At 36.8% G+C, this 27,739-nt stretch overlaps 1 protein-coding gene across 1 annotated transcript in view; it reads left to right on the forward strand.

Moving 5' to 3' along the window:
• The window catches only part of IQUB (IQ motif and ubiquitin domain containing), a gene marked incomplete at both ends in the record, with an annotated part of 57,506 nt that overhangs the window by 15,830 nt on the left and 13,937 nt on the right, over positions 1-27,739 (forward strand). Inside the window, 4 exons of the mRNA XM_082662480.1 lie at positions 6,198-6,408; positions 15,055-15,230; positions 23,285-23,455; positions 25,818-25,994. Of these exons, the coding sequence (XP_082518606.1) occupies positions 6,198-6,408; positions 15,055-15,230; positions 23,285-23,455; positions 25,818-25,994 (735 nt within the window). The remainder of the gene's footprint in view (positions 1-6,197; positions 6,409-15,054; positions 15,231-23,284; positions 23,456-25,817; positions 25,995-27,739) is intronic.

Genomic DNA, 27,739 nt, shown 5'->3' on the forward strand with positions numbered 1-27,739 from the left:
GTTTCCTTTTTTATTTTCATTTTTGGTGATATGTCCATTGGTGAAAGTGGGGTGTTAAAGTCCCCTACTCTGATTGTGTTACTGTCAATTTCCCCTTTTATGGCTGTTAGCGTTCGCATTATGTATTGAGGTGTTCCTATGTTGGGTGCACAAATATTTACAATTGTTATATCTTCTTCTTGGATTGATCCCTTGATCATTATGTAGTGTCCTTCTTTGTCTCTTGTAATAGTCTTTGTTTTAAAGTCTATTTTGTTTGATATGAGAATTGCTACTTTCTGTTGATTTCCATTTGCATGGAATATCTTTTTCCATCCCCTCACTTTCAGTCTGTATGTAGGTCTGAAGTGGGTCTCTTGTAGACAGCATATATATGGGTCTTGTTTCTTTATCCATTCAGCCAGTCTAGGTGTTTGGGTGGAGCATTTAATCCACTTACATTTAAGGTAATTATCGATATGTATGTTCCTATTACCATTTTCTTAAGTGTTTTGGGTTTGTTATTGTCGGTCTTTCCCTTCTCTTGTGTTTCCTGCCTAGAGAAGTTCCTTTAGCATTTGTTGTAAAGCTGGTTTGGTGGTGGTGAATTCTCTTAGCTTTTGCTTGTTTGTAAAGGTTTTACTTTTTCTGTCAAATGTGAATGAGATCCTTGCTGGGTAGAGCAATCTTGGTTGTAGGTTTTCCCCTTTCATTACTTTAAATATGTTCTGCCACTCCCTTCTGGCTTGCAGAGTTACTACTGAAAGATCAGCTGTTAACCTTATGGGGATTCTCTTGTATGTTGCTTGTTGCTTTTCCCTTGCTGCTCTCAATATTTTTTCTTTGTATTTAACTTTTGATAGTTTGATTAATACACGTCTTGGCATGTTTCTCCTTGGATTTATCCTGTTTGGGACTGTGTGTGCTTCCTGGACTTGACTGACTATTTCCTTTCCCATGTTAAGGAAGTTTTCAACTATAATCTCTTCAGATATTTTCTCAGACCCTTTCTTTTTCTCTTCTTCTTCTGGGACCCCTATAATTCTAATGTTAGTTCATTTAATATTGTCCCAGGGGTCTCTGAGACTATCCTCATTTCTTTTCATTCTTTTTTCTTTATTCTGCTCTGTGATAGTTATTTCTGCTATTTTATCTTCCAGGTCACTTATCCGTTCTTCTGCCTCAGTTATTCTGCTATTGATTCCTTCTAGAGAATTTTAAATTTCATTTATTGTGTTGTTTATTAATTTTTGTTTGCTCTTTAGTTTTTCTAGGCCCTTGTTAAACGTTTCTTGTATTTTCTCCATTCTATTTCCAAGATTTTAGATCATCTTTACTATCATTACTCTGAATTCTTTTTCAGGTAGACTGCCTATTTCTTCTTCATTTGTTTGGTCTGTTGGGTCTTTACCTTGCTCCTTCATCTGCTGCATATTTCTCTGTCTTCTAATTTTGCTTAACTTACTCTGTTTGGGGTCTCCTTTCCACAGGCTGCAGGTTCATAGTTCCCATTGTTTTTGGTGTCTGTCCCCAGTGGGTAAGGTTGGTTCAGTGGCTTGTGTAGGCTTCCTGGTTGGGGGGACTGGTGCTTGTGTTCTGGTGGGTGGGGCTGGATCTTGTCTTTCTGGTGGGTAGGACCACGTCCGTTGGTGTATTTTGTGGTGTCTATGAACTTAGTATGATTTTAGGTAGCGTCTCTGCTAATGGGTGAGGTTGTGTTTCTGTCTTTCTAGTTGTTTGGCATGGGGCGTCCAGCACTGGAGCTTGCTGGCCGTTGGGTGGAGCTGGGTCTTAGTGTTTACACGGAGATCTCTGGGAGAGCTCTAGCCGATTGATATTATGTGTGGCCAGGAGGTCTCTGGTGATCCAATATCCTGAACTCGGCTCTCCCACCTCAGAGGCTCAGGCCTGACACCAGATTGGTGCAACAAGAGCCTGTCAGCTACACAGCTCAGAATAAAAGGGAGAAGAAAAGAAAGATAGAAAAAATAAATAAATAAAAAGTTAAAAAAGAAAATTATTAAAATAAAAAAGTAATAATAAAAGAAAAAAAAAAGAAGAGAGCAACCAAACCAATAAACAAATCTACCATTGATAACAAGCACTAAAAACTGTACTAAGATAAGCATAAAAATCAGAAACAAGTCAGTCACAGACAGCAAACCCCAAGTCCACAGTTGCTCCCAAAGTCCACCACCTCAATTTGGGATGATTTGTTATCTATTAAGGTATTCCACAGATGCAGGGTACATCAAGTTGATTGTGGAGATTTACTCTGCTGCTCCTAAGGCTGCTGGGAGAAATTTCCCTTTGTCCTCTTTGTTTGCACAGCTCCCAGGGGCTCAGCTTTGGATTTGGCCCTGCCTCTGCGTGTAAGTCGCCTGAGGGCATCTGTTCCCTCCCAGACAGGAGGGGGTTAAAGCAACGGCTGATTAGGGGGCTCTGGCTCACTCAGGCCTGGGGGAGGGATGGGTACATTAGTTATAATTGGAATACTGGGCGAGCCTGCGGCTGCAGAGGCCAGCGTGTCATTGCAACAGCCTGAGGTATGCCGTGTGTTCTCCCAGGGAAGCTGTCCCTGGACCACGGGACCCTGGCAGTGGCGGGCTGCACAGGCTCCCAGGGGGGCAGTGTGGATAGTGACCTGTGCTTGCACACAGGATTCTTGGTGGCTGCAGCAGCAGTGTTAGCATTTCATGCCCGTCTCTGGTGTCCGACCTGATAGCTGCGGCTTCCGCCCATCTCTGGAGCTCATTTAGGTGGTGCTCTGAATCCCCTCTCCTCGCACACCCCGAAACAATGGTCTCTTGCCTGTTAGGCAAGTCCAGACATTTTCCCGGACTCCCTCTCGTCTAGCTGTGGGGCATTAGCCCCCTTCAGGCTGTGTTCACGCAGCCAACACCAGTCCTCTCCCTGGGATCCAACCTTCAAAGCTCAAGCCTCAACTCCCAGCCCCCGCCCACCCAGGCCGGGGAGCAGACAAGCCTCTCAGGCTGGTGAGTGCCGGTCGGCACCTATCCTCTGTGCGAGAATCTCTCCGCTTTGCCCTCCTCACCCCTGTTCCTGTGCTTTCTTCCATGGCTCTGAAGCTCCCCCCCGCCCACCCCCCATCTCCACCAGTGAAGGGGCTTCCTAGTGTGTGGAAACCTTTCCTCCTTCACAGCTCCCTCCCAGAGGTGCAGGTCCCATCCCTATTCTTTTGTCTCTGGTTTTTCTTTTTTCTTTTGCCCTACCCAGGTACCTGGGGAGTTTCTTGCCTTTTGGGAAGTCTGAGGTCTGCCAGTGTTCAGTAGGTGTTCTGTAGGAGTTGTCCCACGTGTAGATGCATTTTTGATGTATTTGTGGGGAGGAAGGTGATCTCCATGTCTTACTCCCTCTGCCGTCTTGAAGGCCTCCCCCTCTTTATTGTTCTTGTTGGAACATATTCTCTAGTAATTATTTCAGATATTACACATGGGAGGTGAACCATCTAAGTCCTATTGAATGAACCTCATTTTGGGTTTTAGTCTGAGTGGGTGTAGAAGGTTAGATTCAAACTTATTTTCAAAATTATTTTATTTTATAACTTTGAAGCTGTTTTTGATTAAAAGTCTGATGTCAATGGGATTCTCAGTTCTTTGTTTCCTCTTTCTGGAAGATTTTAGAATTTTCACTTAATCCTTAGTCACCTTACTGTGATGTGCTTGAGACTTGGTGATGGATCCTTTCTATCTGAGAGCTCATGTCTTTAGTTTGGGGAAATGCTCTTCTATTATATTTTGAGCAATTTCTCTAATCCAACTTTCTTCATTCTGTCTGGAACTTGTATCAGACATATTTTGGAATGTCTACATTTATTTTCCATGGCTCTTAATATTCCTCCATTCTTTCTAATTTTTACGACCTTTCAACGTGCATTCTAAAAGATTTTCTTGTCTAAGTTTCTTGCTTACTAATTCCCTCTTAGACTCTGCATGTTCTGTAGATCAGCAGAATAGATTATAGGAACCTATTCTTCCCATTGTAGTAAAGCTTAACCTGGGCATGAGGCTGCAACACTGAAAACTGCATTTTATAACCTCTTTTCTATGTTGGTGAGGCCAAGGAACTAAGGCCTGGAAAAAAGAAATGTGAGGGGAAATGATGTGTGCCCCTTCTGGGTATTGCTCTTAAAGTGACTGGATTGCAGTTCTTTTGTCTTTTCCCCCATTCTACTGACTAGAAGATCAGCCACTAGGAAACACAAGTAGGAAGCCATTTGTAATACAGCACAGAGCTTCCTACTAGTCCTAAACTGCTTGCCAATCCCTGGGCCAATCCCTGGAGTATCATGCGAGAAGGGAAAAACTAAGTTGTTTAAACAACTGTGTTTTAGTATCCTTAATGAGTTTAACAAGTTTAATAGCCCCCAAGATAAACACATTGTACTGATTTTTTTTTTAATTTCAAAGATAAAAATGTTGTCACAGTCTTTTGTTCCTTCTTTTGTATTGATTCAACAGCCTTTCCTTTCTCTCTGAAAATGTTAACTCTATCTAGTCTGGTCTTGTTTTTTGTTTTGCTTTGTTTTGTTTTACTCTAAAAGAGTGGTTCTAAAACTTTGGCATGCAGCAGAACATGTGGAAAATTTGTAAATATACAGAATCCATGCCCACCCCAGAATTTCTGATTCATTAACTGTGGGGTGGGCCTGAGAATACGCATTTCTAACAATTTTCCAGATGCTGCTGCTGCTGGTGGGCTGGCCACCATACTTTGAGGACCTCTGTTCTAGTAACTCTCTTTCACACAAATGTAAATTCCTCTACACTGAATGAGGAACCTTTTATTCTGTTGGCTGTTGTCAAATCTTTGGTTACTCTTGGGTGTGTACTCAAGAGTATTTGAAATTTCTGATGTCCAAAGTGCTACAACACATTTGTTTACTGTAGCCTTACCTCAGTGGCTTTCAGGGATGTGCAAGGCTTGATTCTGGGAGGCAGCTAGTTTTCTGGAGAGGGGGCTTCTATTCATTCTGGGCGTCACCAGCTTTCTGGGACACCAACCACTTTTGCCTAGAGGCAAATACCTCTGATGCTCTTTACCTAAATTGTTTTAGAGGAGCCTGTCCCTTTTGCATTTTTCAAGCAGTCACCTTGTTAGTTGCCCTAAGACCCCTTCTGCTCACAGGATCCACCAGTTTTGGGGTTGAAACATCTTAGAGACACTTCTGTGTTTTCTAGCTTGCCTCTCCAGTGCATGATTAGGCTGTAGATTCCTTCAAATTCCACCCTTGCTCTGTGGGGGGTTTTCCGGTGTGGACCAGAAAACCTGAGACAAATTTTAAAAGAGCTGTAATACTAATTCCTTCTTCAATTTATTCCATGTGCCTCCTTTCTTGAAGGGAATTCTTTAAAGTTTCTGTTCTGTTGGAGGACTCCTTCAGTATGATCCAATATCTTTATTGATTTCTGCTTCTATAATTTTTCTGTAGTCATCAGGGGTTAGGATGAGGGGAAGGGACGTGTCAGCATATTCTCTACCCTCAAACTTGATCTAGCCTCTCTATATTTTACTTTTTTTAAATGAGTTTACTAAATAAAAACAAAAAATCTCTCAGTTATATCGCAAGCTTTTTGTAACTCTAGTACTGTATTATATACCTTCAGACATATATATTTTTCTTACAATTTAATAAATACATGTTTGCTTCGGTGGTTTCCACATATAACCTACCCACTGTGTAGTTAGTAAATACCATTTTTTAAAAGGTATGAGCCTATGCTAATGACAATTAAGAAAAAGTAGGTAACAGTACATAGTATTCATAACAGTAATAGTATTTATTGAGGACATGTGGTGTACCAGGCTTGAGGTAAGCACTTTATATGCATAGTATTATTATCACTGTTTTGCACCTGAGGGTACTAAAGTACAAAGATGGCAAGTAACTTACCCAAATTAACTAACTAGTGAGTAGCAGAGGGAAGATTTAAACTAAGCTGTACTCCAGACCTTGTGCTCTTAACTTCATACTAACTGCCTCCTGTGAAGGTATACTTGCTACTAGATTTCAAAGTCAGATAGCTGATGTGCATTATCTATGACCTTTCTGTTATAATGTATGTGAGAATACATGGCATAGAGCTGAAACTAGACTCTCAGTATTTTTTAGTACTTATTGAATTGGAATAGAAATAGTCATTGTTGCCTTTCATTGTGTAATAAGGTTGACCATATTTTATTTTCTTTAAGTATAGGTAATTGTGATACAGACTTACTACAGACGATGGCATGCTAAAGCTGTGGTAGACAATTTAAAAAGACAGAAAATGTTAAGGTTGCAGTGGGAAGCACAGGAAGAACTAAGGAAGATAAGAGAAAAAGAAGAGTGGATGAAATTGGATTATTACCGGAGGCATAATCCTCAAACAAAAGAAGATTTTGAACTTCTTTACAATGCACTGGAACGTAAGTTTGAAATAGGCTTTGCATAAAATATTAATTTTATAATTTTTCATTAGTAGGAAAAACAGGTTTACTAAAGACAAAAGGGGAACCTTATTATTTTAGGAAGATGTCTGGGGTATCTGGACTAGAGAATTTTAAAAGATGAATAATGTCTTACATTTGGGACAGGAATTAAGGCTGGTGTGAAATTGGAAACGCTTTTATATTAACAATGGATGAATAAAATGTGACTACAGCTCTGTGAATTATTCAGTTTTAGTATGTTATCTCATTTGCTACTCATCCCTATGAGATAAAAAGAGAAAGTATTGTCCAGTCTGTTTCTCTGATGGTCTTGGGAATTTGTGAACTCAGAGTTGAACTGTCTTGAACCCCTCAGTCCAGCATTCTGTCTCTGATTCTGCTCTTTACAGGAGATACCTTTTTATTCCCTTCTACTAATGATTATAAATATATATATATGTATATGTATATATATTCTCTACACATTTGATTTTATGGCTTATTTCTTCCATAGGATGTGTGCTAGTCATTGACACAGTTAAAAACTTCCGTTACTTGAACAAGTCAATCACTCCCTACTTTGGGCAGTATATACACTGTTCTTCTTGAAGCTTTTCCCCAATACCCACCTTCTAATCTCAGCTTAAATATCACCTACTCAAAGCCTTTTGTGACTGACAGTGCAACTGGGACATCCTATTACCATCTTATGGTTCTCACTGCATACCAACTTTTCATTTATAACACCACAATACGTTTTTTTTAACATTAATTTCACTACTGGACTGTAAGCTCCGTAAATGAATGACTCATTTATTTTTTGGATGATCTCTTTTTCTGTGTTTAGCTCACATGCCCAACAAATACTGGTAGAATGAATAAGTGAATGAATGAAGGGAAACCCAAGGATGTAGCCATGCAACTGTCTCTAGCTTCTGCTTTCCCAAGAGTACCTCTAAAGTAGAAGTAACCAGAACAGAAGAGTTATTTGTTACCTTAGATACCAGAAAGTGAAGTTGGGCTCTTGTGATGACATAGAAGAATTAAAAAAATTAAAAGTAGCCTCAGTTATTTTTTTAGTTGAATACGGTCTTTTTATCCAAAGAAATAATAGTCTTTGACTTCTCTATGATTATTCATAATATTAACTTTAAGTAAATTTTCTTACTATAACGTTGTTTCTTTATATACTGTTTATTTGTGGACGTTACTATGTGCTCTGTTACTCAGGTCATCCTTTCCTCTCTAATCGAATACAATTTTAGGTGTCAGATATCAGGTCTATTTAAATAGCTATATGATAATATGCTATTTACTGAAGATGATACAATTAAACACTAGGTCTAACAAGCAATAGTAATACATCTATCTCTTTGATAAATGGAAGAAAATGGAAATGAAATTTCTTACATAAAAGAGACATCTCTTAGTTTTCTTCCAGGCCTAAAATTCTAAATTAGAACTCTAAGAATAATTTAAAGTTCTGTTTTGTTGTAGTTAAAATTCTGGTTCACAAGCTCAGTAATTTACATAGCTCTTCTATTTACTATAGTTTTCATTCCATATTCTTTACTCCAGTGTTTGAAACTGTTGCCCCCTTGTGGCTCATAGTGACAATTGCATAGTTTGAATTACAACTCCTAATAAAGTTTAACTTTTCCTCCAGGTAACCTGTTGCTTAGTAATAAAAGCAAAATGATATCAATTTAGGAAAATGAATTTAACTGTATAAGATAATATGCTGTATCAAAGACAAGACTATCTCTGGGCAACAGTGTTTGATTTTTTTTTTTTTTTTTTTTGCGGTACTCGGGCCTCTCACTGTTGTGGCCCCTCCCGTTGCGGGGCACAGGCTCCGGATGCGCAGGCTCAGCGGCCATGGCTCACGGGCCCAGCCGCTCCGTGGCATGTGGGATCTTCCCGGACCGGGGCACGAACCCCTGTCCCCTGCATCGGCAGGCGGACTTTCAACCACTGCACCACCAGGGAAGCCCCAACAGTGTTTGATTTTTATGTCTTTTTTTTTTTTTTTTTTTTTTCTTATATCAGTATGTTGAGGGCAACTTCTTTCATTGATCTGACTGGTCACTCTTATCTCAGACTCGGTATAGGAGTCATTATCTTGAGGAAATGTCTCTTATCAACATGGATTAGGCTCAGAGCCTCTTTTCCTTGCCCCATTATTCTCTGTGCATACCATTCTCTTAACTGTCCATGTCTGTACCTAGGACACCAGATAGGACCTTGTTCATTATGTCTAATAAATGTTTGTTGAATTGAATCTTCTACCCTTTGTCTTGTTTTAACTAGTGGAAATGGTGTTTTCTGACTCATCTCTAATTATTACCTCTTGATCTCAAGGTCCCTTGACTTCTAGCTTCTGGCGACTCGCTGGCCCCAGTCCTTTGACAGATCTGGCCCTGGGCTTTCAGTCTGAATCTTTCTTGGTTTTTTTCCATTCAGGCTTCCAGTCTGTGATAAGAATTTTAAAAAGCAGATGCGTATAAACTGCCAGTGACAGACAAAATATTGTATGTTCTGCTGTTTCTTGTTTGGACATAGCAAGTTTATTAGATCTCAGAAATTTTAAAATGTGTATGGACTTTATATTTTAGTGCTATCCTTTCATTTTATAATTGAACTTCAGACCCTGGAAATTAGGTAATTTGTTCAAGAATGTAAGTTAAGGTTATAAGATAAATGTATTCTTTGAAGGGAACCGGTTGCTTTCATATCTTTTTCTTTAAAAATATTGGAGGTTATTGACATCTGTTATGGGCTGAATTATGTTCCCCCCAAATTAAGATGTTGAAGTTCTAACATCCAGTACCTCAGAATGTGACTGTATTTGGAGATAGGGCCTTTAAAGAACTAATGAAGAAAAAGTGAGCTCATATGGGACCCTAGTCCCGTATGACTGGTATCCTTATAAGAAGAGGAGATTAGGACACAGACATGCACAGAGAGAAGGTCATGTGAAGACAGTGGAGGAAGGTGGCTCTTTATAAGCCCAGGATAGAGGCCCTCAGGAGAAACTAATCCTGCTATCACCTTGATCTTGAACTTCCATCCTTCAGAACTGTGAGGAAATAAATTTCTGTTATTTAAGCCTCCCAGTCTGGTACTTTGCAATGACAGCCCTAGCAAACTAATGTAGGATTCCAATTTTTTTTGTTTGCTTTTATTATCATTCCCAGGGAGCATATATTTTATGAAAGCAGGAAGAATCTCTCATTTTTCTCAATGTCTTCTCTGTATAGTTCTGGAAACTGTCAAATCAGTTATAAAATCAGTTTTATATAGCTGTTCCTGGTGTCTGTGTTTTTCTATTCCTTATTAGTAGTGGGTCATGGTATTTTTCTGATGCCATGTTCTATCCTTTACTGTAGATTTACAGGGAGTTTGTTCATCTAATGGAGAATTTTATTGGAATTAAGGTCCATTATTTTCATATTTCTAATTAGCTTCATTGGGTTGTTTCCTTTTTAAAAGTCATACTAATAATTTAAGCAAAATACAAAATCTGAATATATATGGATATAACTGTATTTGAATACACATATGTATAGCTCCAGATTCACCCAGGACTTAAGGATTAATCTAGCAGATCAGTATATTGCTTTTTGAGGTTGGCAGAATAGCTTAAATATCCTAGTGGCCTAAATTTATTACTGGTCCCAAAGGTTTCTAATGTAAAACTGGGAAGTAAAATACGCTTACTAATATCATTCAGATTTATTTGCTTTCTGGGGACATCCATATAATCCCATGAGGTAAATATTCTCAGTTATTATTTCCACAAGCAAGCAATCTTCCTCTTTATTCATATACTGCCTTTTAGTATATGGATATTGTCAAAGTTTTAAAGCTTTTTGGTTGGTAAAACTACTCTTAAATGATAAGCTCATCAATCATGGATTTTCTGGACTTTCATAACATAATTTAGCCCTTAAATTTACAATCCTTTTGCTGAACACAATTTAGCTTTTAAATTTACAAATCCTCTTTTTGAATAGACCAAACTGTACAGTATCTGAATAATGTATTCCTGGTAAGAGACAGAATGGGATTCTTATAAAGAACACAAGTGACAAGTCCTTGACCTGATCAGGATGATTTCAAATTGAAATTTGAGAGGAGGAAGAAATAATATGATAAAATTATAAAACTAGATATCATGAAAGGCAGTGGTTATAACAGAGGAGGGCCAGAAACAACATGACTTGAGATATTTACCTTTCGATGCAGGGACTAGTATTAAAGTAAACTTGAAATTTTAATAGAAGAAGGAAAATATTTCTAATTATATAAATTATATATAAATGTAATATATTCTGAAATATCCCTGCAACACGATGAGAGAGTAATCATGCCTGGAATATAACAACAGAAGAATACATTTTACTTGATTGAATCATATCTAATAGAAGATAAGAGGAAGTAATCTTATGTCAAGAGTTGATTTACCCAAAGGAAGTCTTTAAAACTAATGGTGAAAAATGTCAGGCTTTTGGGTAAAGATAAATGTAATGACAAACAAAAATTCTGTCCCAGTGGAAGGATTTTACAGTCTATCCAACTAGGGAGAGGCAGAGACACGTTTGCTCCTTCAAGAAGGCATTATGTCTTTCTCACTTTTGTATGTACCATCAAACTTTATAGAGTTCTTTCAGATAACAATTGCTCAAAAATTGTAGTTGAGTATTTTGAATTGGCGAAGAAGTGATAGGATTTTGACAAGTATTGATATAATAACCAGATCAGGGAACTAGGATTTTTGAAGTTCAGATAAAAAATAGGCTTGATTCTATGGCCAGAGTGTAGTTCATGAGACTCTGAAGCTTCATCATTCTGACAATAAAGTAATAAATCGTCTCTACATAAAAGGAAAGAATTACATGGCTAATGAAGTAAATATGGCTTTCCAGTAGTAAAGCACCTAATAAGTTCACATTGAAAAGAATTGTGATGAATGTCAAAGACTAGAGTGACTTTTTGGAATTGTTTGTTCAGAATAAAGAACAGTAGGTCACTGTTTCTACTTTTGTTTTGCTTCCATGTTCTGTGAAGAGCAGAAAACAAATATGGCTCAAATGAGTTCAGGTTCACAGTCCAAATGTATGTCCCAGGGGATCAAAGCCATACTGTTACCTTTCAGTATTCATGGAGAATGGGAGGTGTGCCCAGAAGACATGACCTTCCAGAGGAGGCTTGTGATTAACTGTCACATACATTACATCTTTTTATAACTCTGCCCGGCTCCCTGCCCCAATACACACTTTTCAGGTGCCTGATTTAAATATGAGGCTTACTTATGTAAAATTCCCCCAAATTGACCTTACTGCAATTTTTGTTTCATCCTATGCATTTTGATATGTAGTGCTTTTATTTTTCTTTCCTTAATTGTTGACACTCATACCTTTTACTTCTTATTTGATTAAAATGTTATTTTTGATAGTATTGCTTACATTTCCAAGCAGATGGGAATATATTTCTTTTTTAAACTTTTGTTATTAATTGTAGTTGAATTGTACTGTGTCAAAAAATGCAGTTTTCGATGTTTCTGATTTGGGGGATTTATGTTTTCTTCCATTCCTACTCCTAGAATTTATATAACTTTATATAAATGCTTCATAGAACTTCGAAAATAAGATATATTTTCAGACTTTGGTGTTCAGAGCTTGATGTATATTAATTAATTTAAATTGGTTAATCATACTGTGTCAGATATTTTTTGTTTTTAATTCTTCTTTACTTGACTGTCATAGATTAACTCATTTGTATTTTATTTATGTTTATATAATATAAAATATACTCACTACAGTAGTATTTATAACTGATACAAGTTTTGCTTTTTATAGCTTGATGGGATGTGATTTTCAGTATAAATATTCATGAGAGTCATACCTTTCATCATAAAATTATCTTCTTTCCCAAGGGATGAATTTTGAGTGTTTTCCCCCCTATTTTCAATATATTAATATTGCTGTATCTGTCTTTTTTTTTTTTTTTTTTTTTTTTTTTTTTTGCGGTACGCAGGCCTCTCACTGTTGTGGCCTCTCCCGTTGCGGAGCACAGGCTCCAGATGCGCAGGCTCAGCGGCCATGGCTCACAGGCCTAGCCGCTCTGCAGCATGTGGGATCTTCCCGGACCGGGGCATGAACCCGTGTCCCCTGCATCGGCAGGCGGACTCTCAACCACTGCGCCACCCGGGAAGCCCTGTATCTGTCTTTTTTGTTGTTCATATTTACCATCCTTTTATGTTTAACCTTAGTCTTTGGCATCACTTTGTGCCTTCCAAAAACATCATGTCATTGAATTTTTAAAAAACCATAATATTTTATTTTCAGTCAAAAAAATCGAACCATTTCATATTTTTCAATATAATGATTATGCTTGATTTTGCTTCTCTCATCTTGCTTTATGCTTTTTATTTCTAATTTTTTTGTCTTTTTCTGCACAAACATTTATGATTGTTACTCTTTTCTGCAATGATTTGAAATGTAAGCATTCTTTTTTTATTCCTTCTTAAAGTTTTTCAAAGACGTTCTTAAAACAGGTAAACTATCAAATGGATTCATAGCCTACCATTTTCTCTAGTTCTGAGTCCTGAGTTAAGGTTTACTACCTTCTGCTAGAGGGTTCATTTTCTGAGATGAAACAACAGCAGTTTGGGGGACGACATTTGTGCCTCCTTGAGTGTCTTCCAGTCGAATCTGCACTGTGTCTTACGGAAATTGCCCTGAGATTTCTATCACATGGATCACACCTCTCTCTGATTTTCAGTACTGCTTCCGGTCTCTCCCTCTCCTCCCCCATTTCATGTTTCCTGTATCATTTCTAGAAGAACTTAGGAGAGAGAAGTTGGAGTTAACAGCCTGTATATAAACCTCCATCTTGTCAGAAATTTGGTATGCCATATATTAAAGAGGAACTAGGCCTGGATAGGACATGAAATTATGTCAAATAATATGCAGTTTAAGAAAGGGAAGTGTTTTTGTCTGGAAAAGAGAAAGCCTAAGTGGACTGTGACAGCTGTCTTCGATGCCATGCGGCGCAAAGAATAGACTGACTGTTTAGCCTCACAGGCTAGGACCAGGACCAGGGTGAGCAAATTAAACCTGTCCAAGCTGCTGGGAGATGGGGAGGGGTGTTGAACTGTTTAAAATCTAAGGTTCTTTCCAACATTATTTTTCCTTTAATATAAATAAGTTTGACACTTTTGAAATATGGGATATAAAACAGTTTTCTTCCCCAAATTTAACATGTATGAGAATTGAATGGAACACTTGTTAAAATAAAAAGTTCTGAGCCCAGCCACTTTGATTTAAGTTTGGGATAGGATCTTGCAGTCTGTATTTTCTGAGGTTAATTTTGAGAATATGGTGTAATCTTTAGGTAAAGTGAGTTTATAAAAGTACTATTCTTTGGCATTTTATGGTTTTGTTTTAGGATGTATTTCATGCAACACATTCTATTTTTAATTTTTATTTTATATTGGCATATAGTTGATTTACAATGTTGTGTTAGTTTCAGGTGTACAGCAAAGTGATTTAGTTATACATATACATATATATATTCTTTTTCAGATTCTTTTCCCATATAAGTTATTACAGAGTACTGAGTAGAGTTCCCTATGCTATACTGTAGGTCCTTGTTGATCATCTGTTTTATATATAGTAATGTGCAACACAGTCTTTGTTGATAGTAACCAACACTTTAAAATATTGTAGATATTATTCTAACTTAATTCATTGGTTTGAGTAAAGTGTAAATGTAATTACTTTATAACATTTGCTGATATAATTAGGGTTTTGTAAAGAAATGGAAAATCGTTCTAAAAGTGCTAATAATGAAGAAAACAATTGAAGTCAACATTTCTACATAAAACTGTCAATTTGGGTACTGGGGGAAGCAGACACCAAGATGGAGTTTGAAGTGAAAGATACAGGGAAGAGAGAGCAGGGAAAGGCAAAGAAAGTCTTCAGATTGAGATGTAGGTTGACACCTGTGAAAGCAGAGAGGGAAGGAATGAGGACGAGGGATGGATATCTTCAAACAGGTAGAGTTCTGAGGAAGTCTGAGCCGGCCTGACGGTCAGCTCTGATTGACCACAGAAGAGACCACTATTGGGCAGACATGGCCAGGCCCTGCTTCTCCCATGGTTCTTACTCATTGACTGGGAGTAAGTGTGGGAAAAGTGTGGCCTCTGCTCCAATATGGCGGCAGATCCGAAGTGCTATAGCTGGTACTGTCAGCCACCTGTACTCCTAGCTACAGGTACTCTCTTGGAGGGAGATCTGAGCAGGACACGTTCATGGCTGCCACAAATCCAAGCCATATTTGTTCCAGTACTGGGGGGTGTGCATGCTTACTTGGAGGCATAATTTGACATGATCTGTACTGATGTCTTACAGCTTCTGTTAGTTTGACTCTACTTTTATTGCTTTACATCTCTCAGCTTTCATTTCATCCTATTTTTTTCATATATCAGGTGTACAATATGAATGATTCTATTCATAATATAATTTTATTTAGATTGTTATAAAAATAAAATACACTTGTCTGGAGGTGATAGTAAAAAATGTTCTGTAAAGATGTGGGATTTTAAAAACTCAAGAGTCTTTTATGTTATTCCTCTAGTCTGGAGGCAAGAAGAACTTGCACGCATTAACCAGTCTTTCACTGGAGCTGAAAGGAAAGCTGCTTTGTGTGAACTCCTGGAAAAAGAGACCCAGATAATTGCTTCCATTGGGAGACATAGATACATCGCTTATACGGCTAACCAGGAAGCATCGATACAAGCTTTTTTGGATAAGGTTATTGAAGTAACAATTATTTAAATATGAATGTATCCTGAATTTAAAAACATAGAATAATGAACTAAAGAAGAGACTTACATTGTAAGAATTTGTGTGAATTTTGTTTAGTATTTTGGTGACATATTTATTTAAATTTTGTATATATTTTTCTTTCTTCTTATACAGCTTTAGATTTTCACTGCAGCCTAGAATAACGATTGACAAGTCACATAAAATTAACGTGTTCTTAAGAAAAGAGCTATGAAGGGAAAAATGGAGACACCACTTTTGTGACTCTGTTCATTTAGACTTAGGCTGGCTATAGAAATTAGATGAATTGCACACCCTGATAAAATGTAGAGTATTGAAGTCACAAAATGTCTGGATCTGCAGTGCCCCATAGTAAGCAACCTGGGGGAAATAGCTATAGACTAGTGTTTCTGCTTTTGTTCACCAGCTCATTAAGTGACTAGAAATTTCTGACCCAAAGGATATATGATTATTGAAAACCATGAAAACATACAATTAAGGGAAAAACTAAAGTAATTACCCTTTTGTGGTGAAACTGCCTGCTTGATATTGAATAGCCTGTTTCCATAGTGACCAATTTCCTTTTATAAACTTGATCTTTCCAAACAATTAAAAGCCAATCCAGCCACCAGAAGAAAAGGGATGGAGTTCTTCAAGATATTCTCGTGTAGTGATTCTGGTTGTATGATTCTTGTTATTTGAGAACATTTGTTCTTAAAAACCATATTTTTTGATACTATAAATGCCCCCCACTCACCTTACTTATACGCTCTCCTGTTTGATCTCAATTTTTCTTGTGGTTTTAACTACTGCCTGCATCCTGGAACTCCCTACAGTTCCAGGCCAGACCTCTCCTAGGAGCTTCCAAATCACATCCTGAATTGCCTACTATCATTGCTCTTTGGATGTCCCCAGAGTAAACCTCAAGTTGACATGTCAACCCCTGAGTCATATCATCTTACCTTTCCTTGACCCCTCACCTCCAAACTGATCCTCTTCTGTAACACTTGCATAATTTATCTTCTGTGAATGTTTCATCATCTACTTAAGTTGCTTCAGACAGAAACCTGGGCATTGTTCTTGACGTCCCACTTAGCCACCAAACTGTCTGTTCTATTACTTTAACAATCTCCTCAGTTCTTTACTTCTTCCTTTCCAAACTCACTACCACTGCCTACAGGGAAGTGGCTCTGCCATGCACCTTGATGACCTTGCGTGTATCCAAATACGCCACGTAAACAAAGACTTGAACCACAGCTAATCTGAGTCTTGGTGGAATGCCTTGTGATCCTGCTGGCACTGGAGAGGATGGGAAGCTTCTGAGATGTTATGGAACAGCTCCCCTCTCCTGCTTCCCTATCTCCTCTGAGAGGCTGTCATGAGACAGGTCTCGCCTTGTGTGTGTAAGCTTGACACTGATTTAATTGGATCTGGATTTCCTTCCCATCTGGATTACTTTATGTCCCCAAATGAGGCTTTCGACCTCCAGTCTCACTTCTTAATTCCCTCCTCCATCATCCGTATTGCTGCCATAGGGACCTCATTCAACACAACTCTGCCCCTGGCCCTCCTTGTTGCCCTCAAGGAACAAGGACTTTTATAGTCGATTCTTGGCACACCTGACCCATCCCACAGTTGTTTATCATCTCTGCACACTACAGCCATACTGTTTCAGCTATGCTCAGTTACTTGCACGTTCACAGAAAGACCACATGCTCTCAATGCCTTTGCATCTGCTGTGGCCTCTACATGGAACATCCTTTCCTTCCTTCTTCAGTAACCAAGTAGTCACCCTTCAAAACAAGCTCAGATGTCCCTTATTCCGGGAAGGATCACTGATCCTCCTACTTTAGCCTGTACTATATACCTTCATAAGACTCTGTTTCATTTTTGTCTTAGTACATTGTGGTCAGTTTTTATTATATCTGTTTACATGTCTGAATCCTTCCTAGATTCTGAGTTTCTTAAGGCAAGAGCCATCTTTTATCTGCATAGCCTCATATCCTAGCTCAGTGCTCATCACAGAGTATCAATAAGTGCTTGTGGAGGAAGGTAGGGAGGAAAAATAAGGGAAATAAATAATGGTTTGTAATTTTTTTAAAAAAATTTATTTTATTTATTTATTTTTGGTTGCATTGGGTCTTTGTTGCTGTGCGCGGGTGGCGAGCTGGGGCTACTCTCCCTTGCGGTGTGCGGGCTTCTCATTGCAGTGGCTTCTCTTGTTGCGGAGCACAGGCTTTAGTAGTGTGATGTGCAGGCTCCACTAATTGTGGCTCGTGGGCTCTAGAGCACAGGCTCAGCAGTTGTGGCACAGGGGCTTAGCTGCTCTGTGGCATGTGAGATCTTCCCGGACCAGGGCTTGAACCCATATCCCCTGCATTGGCAGGTGGATTCTTAACCACTGCCCCACCAAGGAAGCCCCAATGATTTGTAATTTTATATTTCAGGTACTATGAGAAAATATGCAGTGTAGATACTATCATTTCAAATTCTTGAATATCTTCATTCTAGAATAGCTGAGTTCTACTGTATGGAAGCCATAATATTCATACTTCTCCAGAGTCATATTTTGAACTAAACTTATTCCTTTAGCAAGTTGCTCTATGTTGAATCCAGCTTCATCACTGGGAACTGTGTTCCTTATGTGTCTGATTGTTAACCTTAAGAGGACAGCATGGACCCAGGGCACAAGAAAGAGCTGGAGGCCTCTCAGGTGCCAATGGACAGGGAAGATGGGTGGTACTTACCTTCCTTATTTAAGGCTGAACCTTGTACAGGACTTCCTGCTTGTGCTTCATCTGCTGCTTTGTTTCCTGTAAGCGATTTTAAATTCTTGTTGTAAATACTTATACAATGTCTATTCTTCATTATGCCTGCACACCCCTCACCCCACCCCCCAACCTCCAGCTTCATGTCTAGCATTGTCCCTAAACATGTTTTAAATTATAGAGAGTCCAAAGGTAGATCAAGTCCCAACATATAAAAGCGCCTCTGGAGCCAGTTGATGACGATTACTCTCTGTCATGAAGTATAACTTTGTAAGAAGTTCTTTAAATGTCGCCAAAAAAGATGAGATGGGGAGATTTTGTTCATGAGAATTCCTGTGAGGAAGGAAGATTTTTTTTTTTTGGTAAATACTTTGATACGTTTTGGGGTAGAATCTGAGACCCTAAAGGATCCTGAGTATGGGAAGAATTGCTCTATCCCAGGAAAACGGAGGTTTTCGAGTGTTGCCAGGAGAGAGAGTAGAGGGAGGACAGTTAGAAGGCAGTGGGACACAATGTGGCTTCTTGTAACTTCATTAATTATATCACTAATAATTGAAATATTAAGTGCAAGATGATTTTTTTTTTTTTCATAAGAGGAAAAGGAGCAAGAGAAATGACTGGGCCTTAATGACTGATTCAGGGCAGCACACAAAGATGCAGGATCAGAAGATGACAGGAAGGATGGAAAAGTTAGCCACAAAAACTTGTAGAAATCAAGGGAAAGGCTTTTTTGTGGGTCATAGGTTTTTGTGTGGGTCATAGGTTTTAGAATTGGGGTTCTGAACCTGTGGTCACCCCAGCTGATAAACCAGTTAATCTCACCAATCCCCAGGCTAAGACTTAGAGGAAATGGACATTTTAGCTGATACAAGAGAATTTTACCTCAGTTTTGACCAAAGTGTTATACAGGGCAAGACAAAACACAACCACGGAATGGAACAGCTGCACTTGAGGTCAATCCCCAGTCCATTACGTACCCTAATTAGTCCATTCTTTAAAAATATTGACCAACGGTGACTTTTGACCTGCTTTTAACCTGTTATAGTAAATTGTGAAATCTTTGTTATTCTAATACAAAGTCATTTAAATCACCTTTTTGTATATGGTGCCATGATAAACATCATAGAAAACAGTTAAGGTAGATTTTATAGTCTTTTGTTGTAAATAGTTATATCAGTTCTATTCTGTTTTATGCCTATCCCACCCTACCCATGCCTAGCATTGTCTCCAATAAATATTCAGGAGGAGTCAGTGTTGATTTCATGAAACTTGAAGTAACTTATTCTACAGTTTTTTTGATTGCTAAGAAAAAACAGCTTATAAGTAATCCCTGAGGCTAGATAAGGTCAGAGTTTTTTCAAATGTTAACGCTAACAACCAGGGCCATGATGCGGATTTTAAGATCCACATTTAGCACCATAACATATAGATATGTAAAGAGAATATTTACTTTCCCATAATTTGGAAATAACTCTGGAAAATAAAATTTTATGGTTTGGTTTTAGTTTAACTTCAGTGTGTCTAAGTATTATGTAGTGTATTGAACTAATATTTTATTTTTTATCTTCTTATCCTGGACACAGAATTTCTCTGAGTAGTGAATGATTACTATTTTAAATTAGTCCAATAAAAGCACTGAACTAATCAGTTATTAGGGACTCTATACTAAGCCTTCATTCTCCATAAAAAGTTTAAAAATTTTTGAAGCATTAGTGAAAAAATTTGTAATTTTATCACATCAAACATTGACATCCACCGGTTGTCAAATGTTAAAAACTCACAAATTGACAGAGGTGAAGAAATTCAGGTCAAGAAATTTGAATGAAAAATCATCAGTCAGTTTCTAATATATCTTGGGTACTGCTTACCCAAACTGTGTAAAGAGACAATTTGAATTTCTGCAAGAGGTTTTCGCTAGAGTCAAGGCCATTTACTTCTTTGATTCTCTTTGATTTACACACCACTTCTCACAATCACAAGCTAAAAAACTGCAATCTACTTTAGCTGTGTCATTTAATTTTTTTTCTCCTTACTCAGGTGGCCAACAGGTAATGGGATAGAAAAATGCAACCAGCTCTTGCCTCTCTCTGAGTACCACAGTACACAGGGGTGTCCTCTATGGACGGACAAAACCACTTTGCTGTGTAAAAGAAAAGTTGATCACTACCCAGTAGCTCTGGGGGGTTAGTGTTATTCTTAATTTGTCCCCTGAGGGTCTAGAGTATTAATTTAGGAGAAAGAAAAGACCGTCTCTCACAGTGCAGCCATTTCTTCTCTTTTGTGGAAGCTTGCTGCTCTCAAGGTTTTTATCTCTCCACCTTCCCTTCCTCAAAATGTGTCTTCCTGCTGTTCTTCTGTTCCTCTCCTCCAGAGGCTATGCTGTTTCATTTGTTGGCAGCTAAGTGGAATTTATTATGCTCCTGTTTTCTAAAGCAATTTAAGAACATGATTGTTGTACATCTCTTATTGTAGTCAAAGCATTCAAAGAAAAAAAGACATAGAAAGAGAAATAAGCAAAGTTGACATTTTCCTGCATCAGAATAAAAGAAATACCTTAAGGCCTGCAATCAGAGAAGCTTAGACTTGAAGACCAGGTTATCAGTGTTGGCAGAAATAAATCCAAATATAAAAACAACTTTGCCAAACAGATTTTTTAAATGTCATTTCAGTGCTTACACTAGGGAACTCAAACTTCAAATCTAGGAATCTTTGATTATATCACTCAGTTTCCTTTAATCTGGCTAACTCCTAGTTATTCTTCAGGTTTTATCTTAGATATTATTTTCTTTTCACCAGTTAAGTGCTTCATATCAAACTGTAGTTACCTGTTTACCTGCATCATCAAGCATAATCAACTTTTAATTATTTATTAATCTTTCTATGCTCTTAGATTTAAGAGTTCATGAAATTAGAATTTATCTACTTGCTACCTAGTACACTGACCAGTTTATAGTAAACACAATAAATACTTACTGAATGAATGAATGAATACTGTAGGCCCTGTGAAATATATAAAACTACATAAGAAATTTATTTCTTATAACCTGTAAGGAGAAATAGAGTTGTAATTATAGAACAAATTGCATTGCCCCATTGCATACTGTGTGTGTGTGTGTGTGTGTGTGTGTGTGTGTGTGTGTGTGTTTACATGTACAATAGGACAGATAATAGTGATTTCAGTGGTTTCAAACCATAGTAGTTAGGAATCTTTATAGAAAAGTTAGGATTTAAGTTAAAAATCAAAGGGTAGAAACAATTTGGATGTTAAATATATTTGGAAAAAATCCAAGGTATTACTATATCACAGTGTCTTAGATGGGGCTAAAAACTTGGAGGGAAGGTAGAGTTAAATCAATACAGCAGCTGAAAAAAACCACAATAAAGTAGATGGACTAAGCATTTCATTAAAAGGTTATTGTACTTGGATTATTACAAATGAAATAACTTATCAGCCTGAAGAGCTAAAGGTATTGATCACATTACTGGAAGAAGGGAAATTACATTTAATAGAGCCACCCTGAGGAAAACTGTGTGCAAAGATTAAGGCTTTAGACTTTAGAATATTGCTATATGAAACTTAGCCTAAGATTGCTTATTCCTTAAAGGCTTTAAAAAGAGCTTTGCAGCAAACATTAGATTTCAGTAACACTCTGAGGCCTACCCCAAACAAGGCTGTAACCATTTAAAACAATATATTTTTAAAATTTCTAAGTGATAATAATTAAATCATAAAATATTTTCTTATTGAGCTATTTCCCTTTTGTAATCCTTAATAAATTTTATTAATTTTATCAATCTGCTAATTAACTGTATATTATTTAATATTAGATTTATGGCTTAAAAATAGAAATTAATCATAGGGCTGCAGCTTCTCATTTGCTAGATTAAAACTAGAACTGAGAATCTAAAGTTTCTGATGGAGATTCCTAGCTCTGCACAACATTCATTTTACCTTTGATCAGAAAATGATGCCATTACTTTGAAAACATATCAAATATAGTTGTTAAATGGTAGCTTTGTAGTTTTCAATGTAATTTAGCTAATATGAAATGTAAAAAAATTAAAGGTAAATTGAGGCTGTAACTAAAAATTCATACTACTGTCATACTAAATACAGCCTTAAATGGTTTCTCTATTTGGCTATTCTACATTCCTGATGATTTATTTTGATACATGGGCTTCTATTTAAACTTTAAATTATATCAAATCTAAGATTTAAATGCTTGCAAGTATGGCATAAATTGGACTACAGGTCTCCAAAGCAATTACCAATCAGTCTACAAAAATGCAGCATTTGGACAGTTAGAAATTGTGATCAACATAGCCTCCTTTTTGATAGATTATAATCAGGGAAAGAAACTGAGCAGCTTTATACCTTAAAGTAGAAGAGTCAGTGAATTTTCACTGTGCTCTTTCTAGGTCAATGCATCTTCTCTTAAAGTCTCAGTAGTTTGAGTAGGAGGGAACAAAAGCATTGGCAAACATAGTCTTTAAATATTTTGTTGTGGTCCTGAGTCAGTGGAGGACTCACTCCATTTCCTCTCTCTGAATTCTTAGCCTGGGACTCCTCACATGAGCTTCAGGGCAAGTTAGCTCCATCTTTGACCCTCAGTTCAGGAGACGGGCTATGTTGGGAGGCACCAAGCTAGATTTGGAAGTAGGAAGTGAGAATCTTAGCCATTGTCAGGGAGGCAGGGGCCACAGCACTGCTAAAATAGCTAAATACAGCTGTTTCCCTATGGACATCTGCTTTGTGAAGAACTGTGAACTTGTTATAGATTTATTTTTATAGGAAACAGAACTGTAACTGAGTCCCATATTGCTATATCTGTAGGTCTAATGCCTTGAGGATTGTAATCATTGTTCCACAAGGGTTGTTCTCAATTGGCAAGGCATGATCAAGACACATTCATACAACTCAGTATAACTGAACCAAGTAGATAATTTTTTTAGCATTCTAAATAGCATGCTTTGTTCCCCAGGGATTATTTCATAAATCCATCAAGCTAACCATCATACTAGTTAGTACAAATTAGTAGCAAATTCTGAATCCTGAGGAAGTGTTTGTACTTCTGCAGACTAAAGCTCTCTCATATTTTTTTTCCTAAATTGTTTTACTTTCCCATGGTCTACAAATTCTTCAAATAATTTTCTTAAGTTTTAGTGATAGTTTTATTCCATAAAGCACATGATAATAAGGTTAACTTATAGTAGAAGGAACAAAATTATTTTTGAACTTTTAATTAACTGATAATTATAAACATTATTTTAAAGTGTTCAGCTCCAAAGCTATGGAGAAGATTTGATGGCAAAATAATTGAGATGGATACACAATTCACCATCAGAGCCAGAGAGCTGCAAAACATCTATAACTGCATTGTGCTGAAAAATCTCTCTCAAGATGAGAGACTGGATGTGCTGTTAACACTCAAACATACTGTAAAGGTACGTTAGTTTCTCTTAGTTTTTGGGTATCACTACCACTATCAATAAAAAAATTGAATACTAAAATAAACAAGATGGTTTGTATTAAGTAATTATAAAGATAATAAATGTCCATATATATGAATTTTATTTTGTGAACAACCATATTGTTTGGGTATAATTGGGGGAGGATATGGTTTATGCATTAACATTTATCTACAAGTTCTCAAACTATATATTATGACACATACAAAAGTAAATATAACACAATGAATATTCTAAATGTAGATGTATCCTTACCTTTGCAATGAATGTAGATATATACAGCATGAGATTAGTACTCAACTCAGTTCAATAAAACAGCAATTATTGGCTATATATTTTCACACTTTTTAATGAAAATTTTATTTTTAGCAATTTTAATGCAGCATTAGTATAAGTATTTTTACCTCCTTTTCCTCATCAGTTATTGATTTAAGGCACTTTAAGTAGTTGAGTAAATGGTTCTTGTTGGAAGGTAAGTCCCCATAGGTCTCTCATATTTCTGCCCACCTTGAAAGCAGAGGCATGGACTCAATAAGGCATTGACTGCCTTTTTTCTGGACAGCCTTTTCAGAGATGTTTGTCAAGTGACTATGCCTTTGAAGCTAGAGATAGGAAGAGAGGGAGAAGCCATAGGTCCAGAGGTGGGAAATAAGCATGGTATCTGTAGAGGGCAGTAGAAAGACCAAATTGGCAAAAGGAGAGTGCAGGTAGAGAGTACAGTAGAAATATTCTTACTTGACATAATTAGGACCATTAGCTGGTTAATTAAAAAAACCAAAGGATGGACTCATAAAAGATAAGTTGTGCATGTCTTAATATGTTTAACCTAATATATCCACATATACATTTATTTAACAGTATTTGATGGAGGATTAAGGCTTTTAAGCATGACTCGATGTCTGGCTGTGTTTATGGTGGCTGCACAACCGTAGATTAGTTATTTAATATTTCTGAAAATCAGTTTCATCATCTGTAAAATTAGTTGCTTTGAAGATACACATATATATATGTGTATATATTTATACATACGTATGTATATAGAATATAAATAAAATATATAATTTATGTGTCTCAATGCTTACAAATAGGGAGCCCTCAATAAATAATAAGTATTATTTTGATGACAGTTGCTAATATAGACCAGTGAATTTTGATCCTGGGTGTATGTTAGAATCATCTGGAGAGCTTGAAAGAGAGAAAGAGATACACAGAGAAAGGGAGAGAGTTTGAGAATAAATGAATAGGAATGATATCTAGGCCCCATTTCAGAGCAGTTAAATCAGATTCTCAAGTGTGAGGGCACTGTTAAAATCTTTTAAAATCTTCCCTAGGTCATTCTAATGTGCCCTCAGGGTCAAAGACCACTGATGCAGACTCTTGTATTAGCCATACCAAGTACATATTAAAAAGAAGAGAAGAGCATTATTTTACAGTTACTGACGTTACCCTCTGACTCCTTCATTCAAACTATGGTTTTTGTAGTCGGAGGGCAGTCGGAGGAACTTACTTCTATTTTATTACTTCTAAATCCTTCTACTTTAATCACTTCACTCTTACTTGGGCTTTCTTATTCAGTCACCATCATTTCTATTACTTTGTTAAAGATTATTGTGAATTATATAAACATGCAGAAAACATGTATAAAATATACGTGTATAGTTTACCAAATATAAAAGCACCAATCTTGTTACTGCCCTCTGGCCCCAAAACAGGACATTGCCAACGTCCCCCTTTCTCTTCATATCTGCAACTCACCCTCTCGTCCTCTAAAAGTAATTACCATACAGACTTTCATGGTAGTCATTTCCTTGATTTTTCTTCATAGTTACCACCTCTGTATACATCTCTAAATAATACGGTGTAGTGTTGTTTATTTTTGGATTTTATTTAAAAGGAATGAGACTGTATGTATTATTTTGTGCCTTGCTTCATTTGCTCAACATTAATTTGTAAGATTAAACTTGTTACTATATATAGCTCTAGTTAATTCATGTCCATATATCATGTAATACTCTACTGTATGAATAAGCCGTCATTATTTATGTAATCAATTTATTTATGGATATTTAGTTGTTTCTCATTTTGAGCTGGTGTGAACGATGACTCCGTGCACATTTTTTAAAGCACTTAAGAGTAGAATTGCTGGGTTGTAGATTATGCATATCTTAAGTTCTACTAGATAACGTCAAAATTTTTTCTAAATTAGTGGCACCAACTTATATTTATGTCAGCAATGTTTTGTTACCTTTGGAATGTAGTTTTCAGTTTGTTTGGGTGATAATTTTAAAAACTAGTGATTTTTAAAATTCTATACTGAATATGGTTGTGTTTTACACAGGAACATGATTGTAAACTGACTCAAGAAATTCTAGAATTGATTGACAGGGAGGTTGACCTTATGATGAGAGGAGTCAAACATGAGAACCTTGAAGGACTCAGAAAAAGGATTGCAACACTCTTTTTTCAGTACATCAAAACACCTCTGTTTAATCCAGAAGTTGCAAGACACCTTAAGGTACTCTACCTTTTCTTCCCTGTATTCCTTTATCAAAATTCTAAGACGTGCTATAGTAAGTCGAAGTATATGCAGATTTTGCTTTAATACTTTACTAGGGGGTCCATGTGGAAGACCATCTTATTGGTGAAATCTCCTTTGAATGATATTTTTTATGTTGATAAGTGAATCATTTAACTTTTTCTGTTTGTATTTCCAAGCTTGAATTCTCTCCTACTCTCTGGATTAAATATCCAGTTGAATATTACAGTGTGTGGAACACATCATGATCTCTCACACCATCATGCTTTTCCATGTACTGTTGCTTCCACTTGGAATGCTGTCCCCTACTTTACCCAGCCAACTCCTCTTCATTTTCTAAGACTCAATTCACATGTACCCTCCTTCATTAGGCCTCAGAGAAAGTTAAACTCTTCATATCTGAGATTCTACATGCACCTGTTTGTGTTCCTTTATAATACTTATCACGGAGTTATAATTATTACTGAACAGATCCACATAGATATCCTGCGAGAACTTCAAATGTAATACGTATTTGAATTAAACTACCTTTTCCAACTCTAACATGTTTAGCCTCCTTTGGGGATTTTTCTCTCTAAAGCCAAGATAAGTGCCTTACTGCCTTCTTACTTTGCAAAACTATTTAAAACACCTTTAGTACAGTTTTGGGGGGGTGGTTTACTAAAGAATTTGAAACAGCGTTTTGTTCCAGTGATTATGTTTAGACTAATAATCTATTTAAGAAGCTGACTAAACATGTATTTTGCTTTTTTAACATAAACAAAATCTCAATATTTAGTCAAAATTTTTAGAAAAATTAAAATTGTTTATTTTTTATATTCTTTCTTTTTAATGAAGTTTTGAAACTTAACTGTATTGCAAGATAATTTCAAAATATAACAAAAGTTCAAGAGAAAAGTTGACCATTGAATTATTTCTTATTCACATCGTTGTTTCATTTTTCCAAGCTACCTTTTAGTCTTCTATAGACTTACTCAGTTTTTATATGCTTGCAGTAGTATAATAGAATTTAATATTCTACACATTCATATAACATTGTATCATTTTATTCACTTTTTAAATTTACCTTTGGTAAAATTCAATCCTTTTGGTGAGTTTTGACAAATTCAGAGTCATATAATCAACAGCCAACAGCACAATCAAGATAAAAAATAGTCTTATCACCTCCCCCAAATTCCCTCATGCTGCTACTTTGTAATCAGCCCTTCCCCTGGCTACCTAACCCTTGGCAAACACTGATCAGAATTTTATTTCTATAGTTATACCTAACCTAGAGTGTCACATAAATGGAATGATATGCTATGTGCAAGTATACCATGTCTTATTGCACTTCACTTTACTGAGCTTTGCAGATACTGTGTGTGTGTTCTTTTTCTTTTCTCTTTTTCTTTTCTTTCTTTTTTTTTGTTTTTTTACAAATTGAAGGTTGTGACAACCCTGCATTGAGCAAGTCTGTTGGCACAATTTTTCCAAGAGTATTTGCTCCCTTTGTGTGTCTGTGTCACATTTTGGTAATTCTTGGAATGTTTCAGGCTTTTTTGTTATTGTTATATTTGTTACAGTGATCTGTGGTCACTGATCTTTGATGTTACTATTGTAATTGTTTTGGGGCACCATGGACCTCACCCACATAAAACAGCGGACTTAATTGACGTGTGTGTGTCCTGACTGCTCCACCAACTGGTGGTACTTCCAACTCTCTCCCTCTCCTCAGGTTTCCCTAT

This window comes from Grampus griseus (assembly GCF_964374135.1).
Source record: "Grampus griseus genome assembly, chromosome: 9".
NCBI classification, from domain to species: Eukaryota; Metazoa; Chordata; class Mammalia; order Artiodactyla; family Delphinidae; genus Grampus; species Grampus griseus.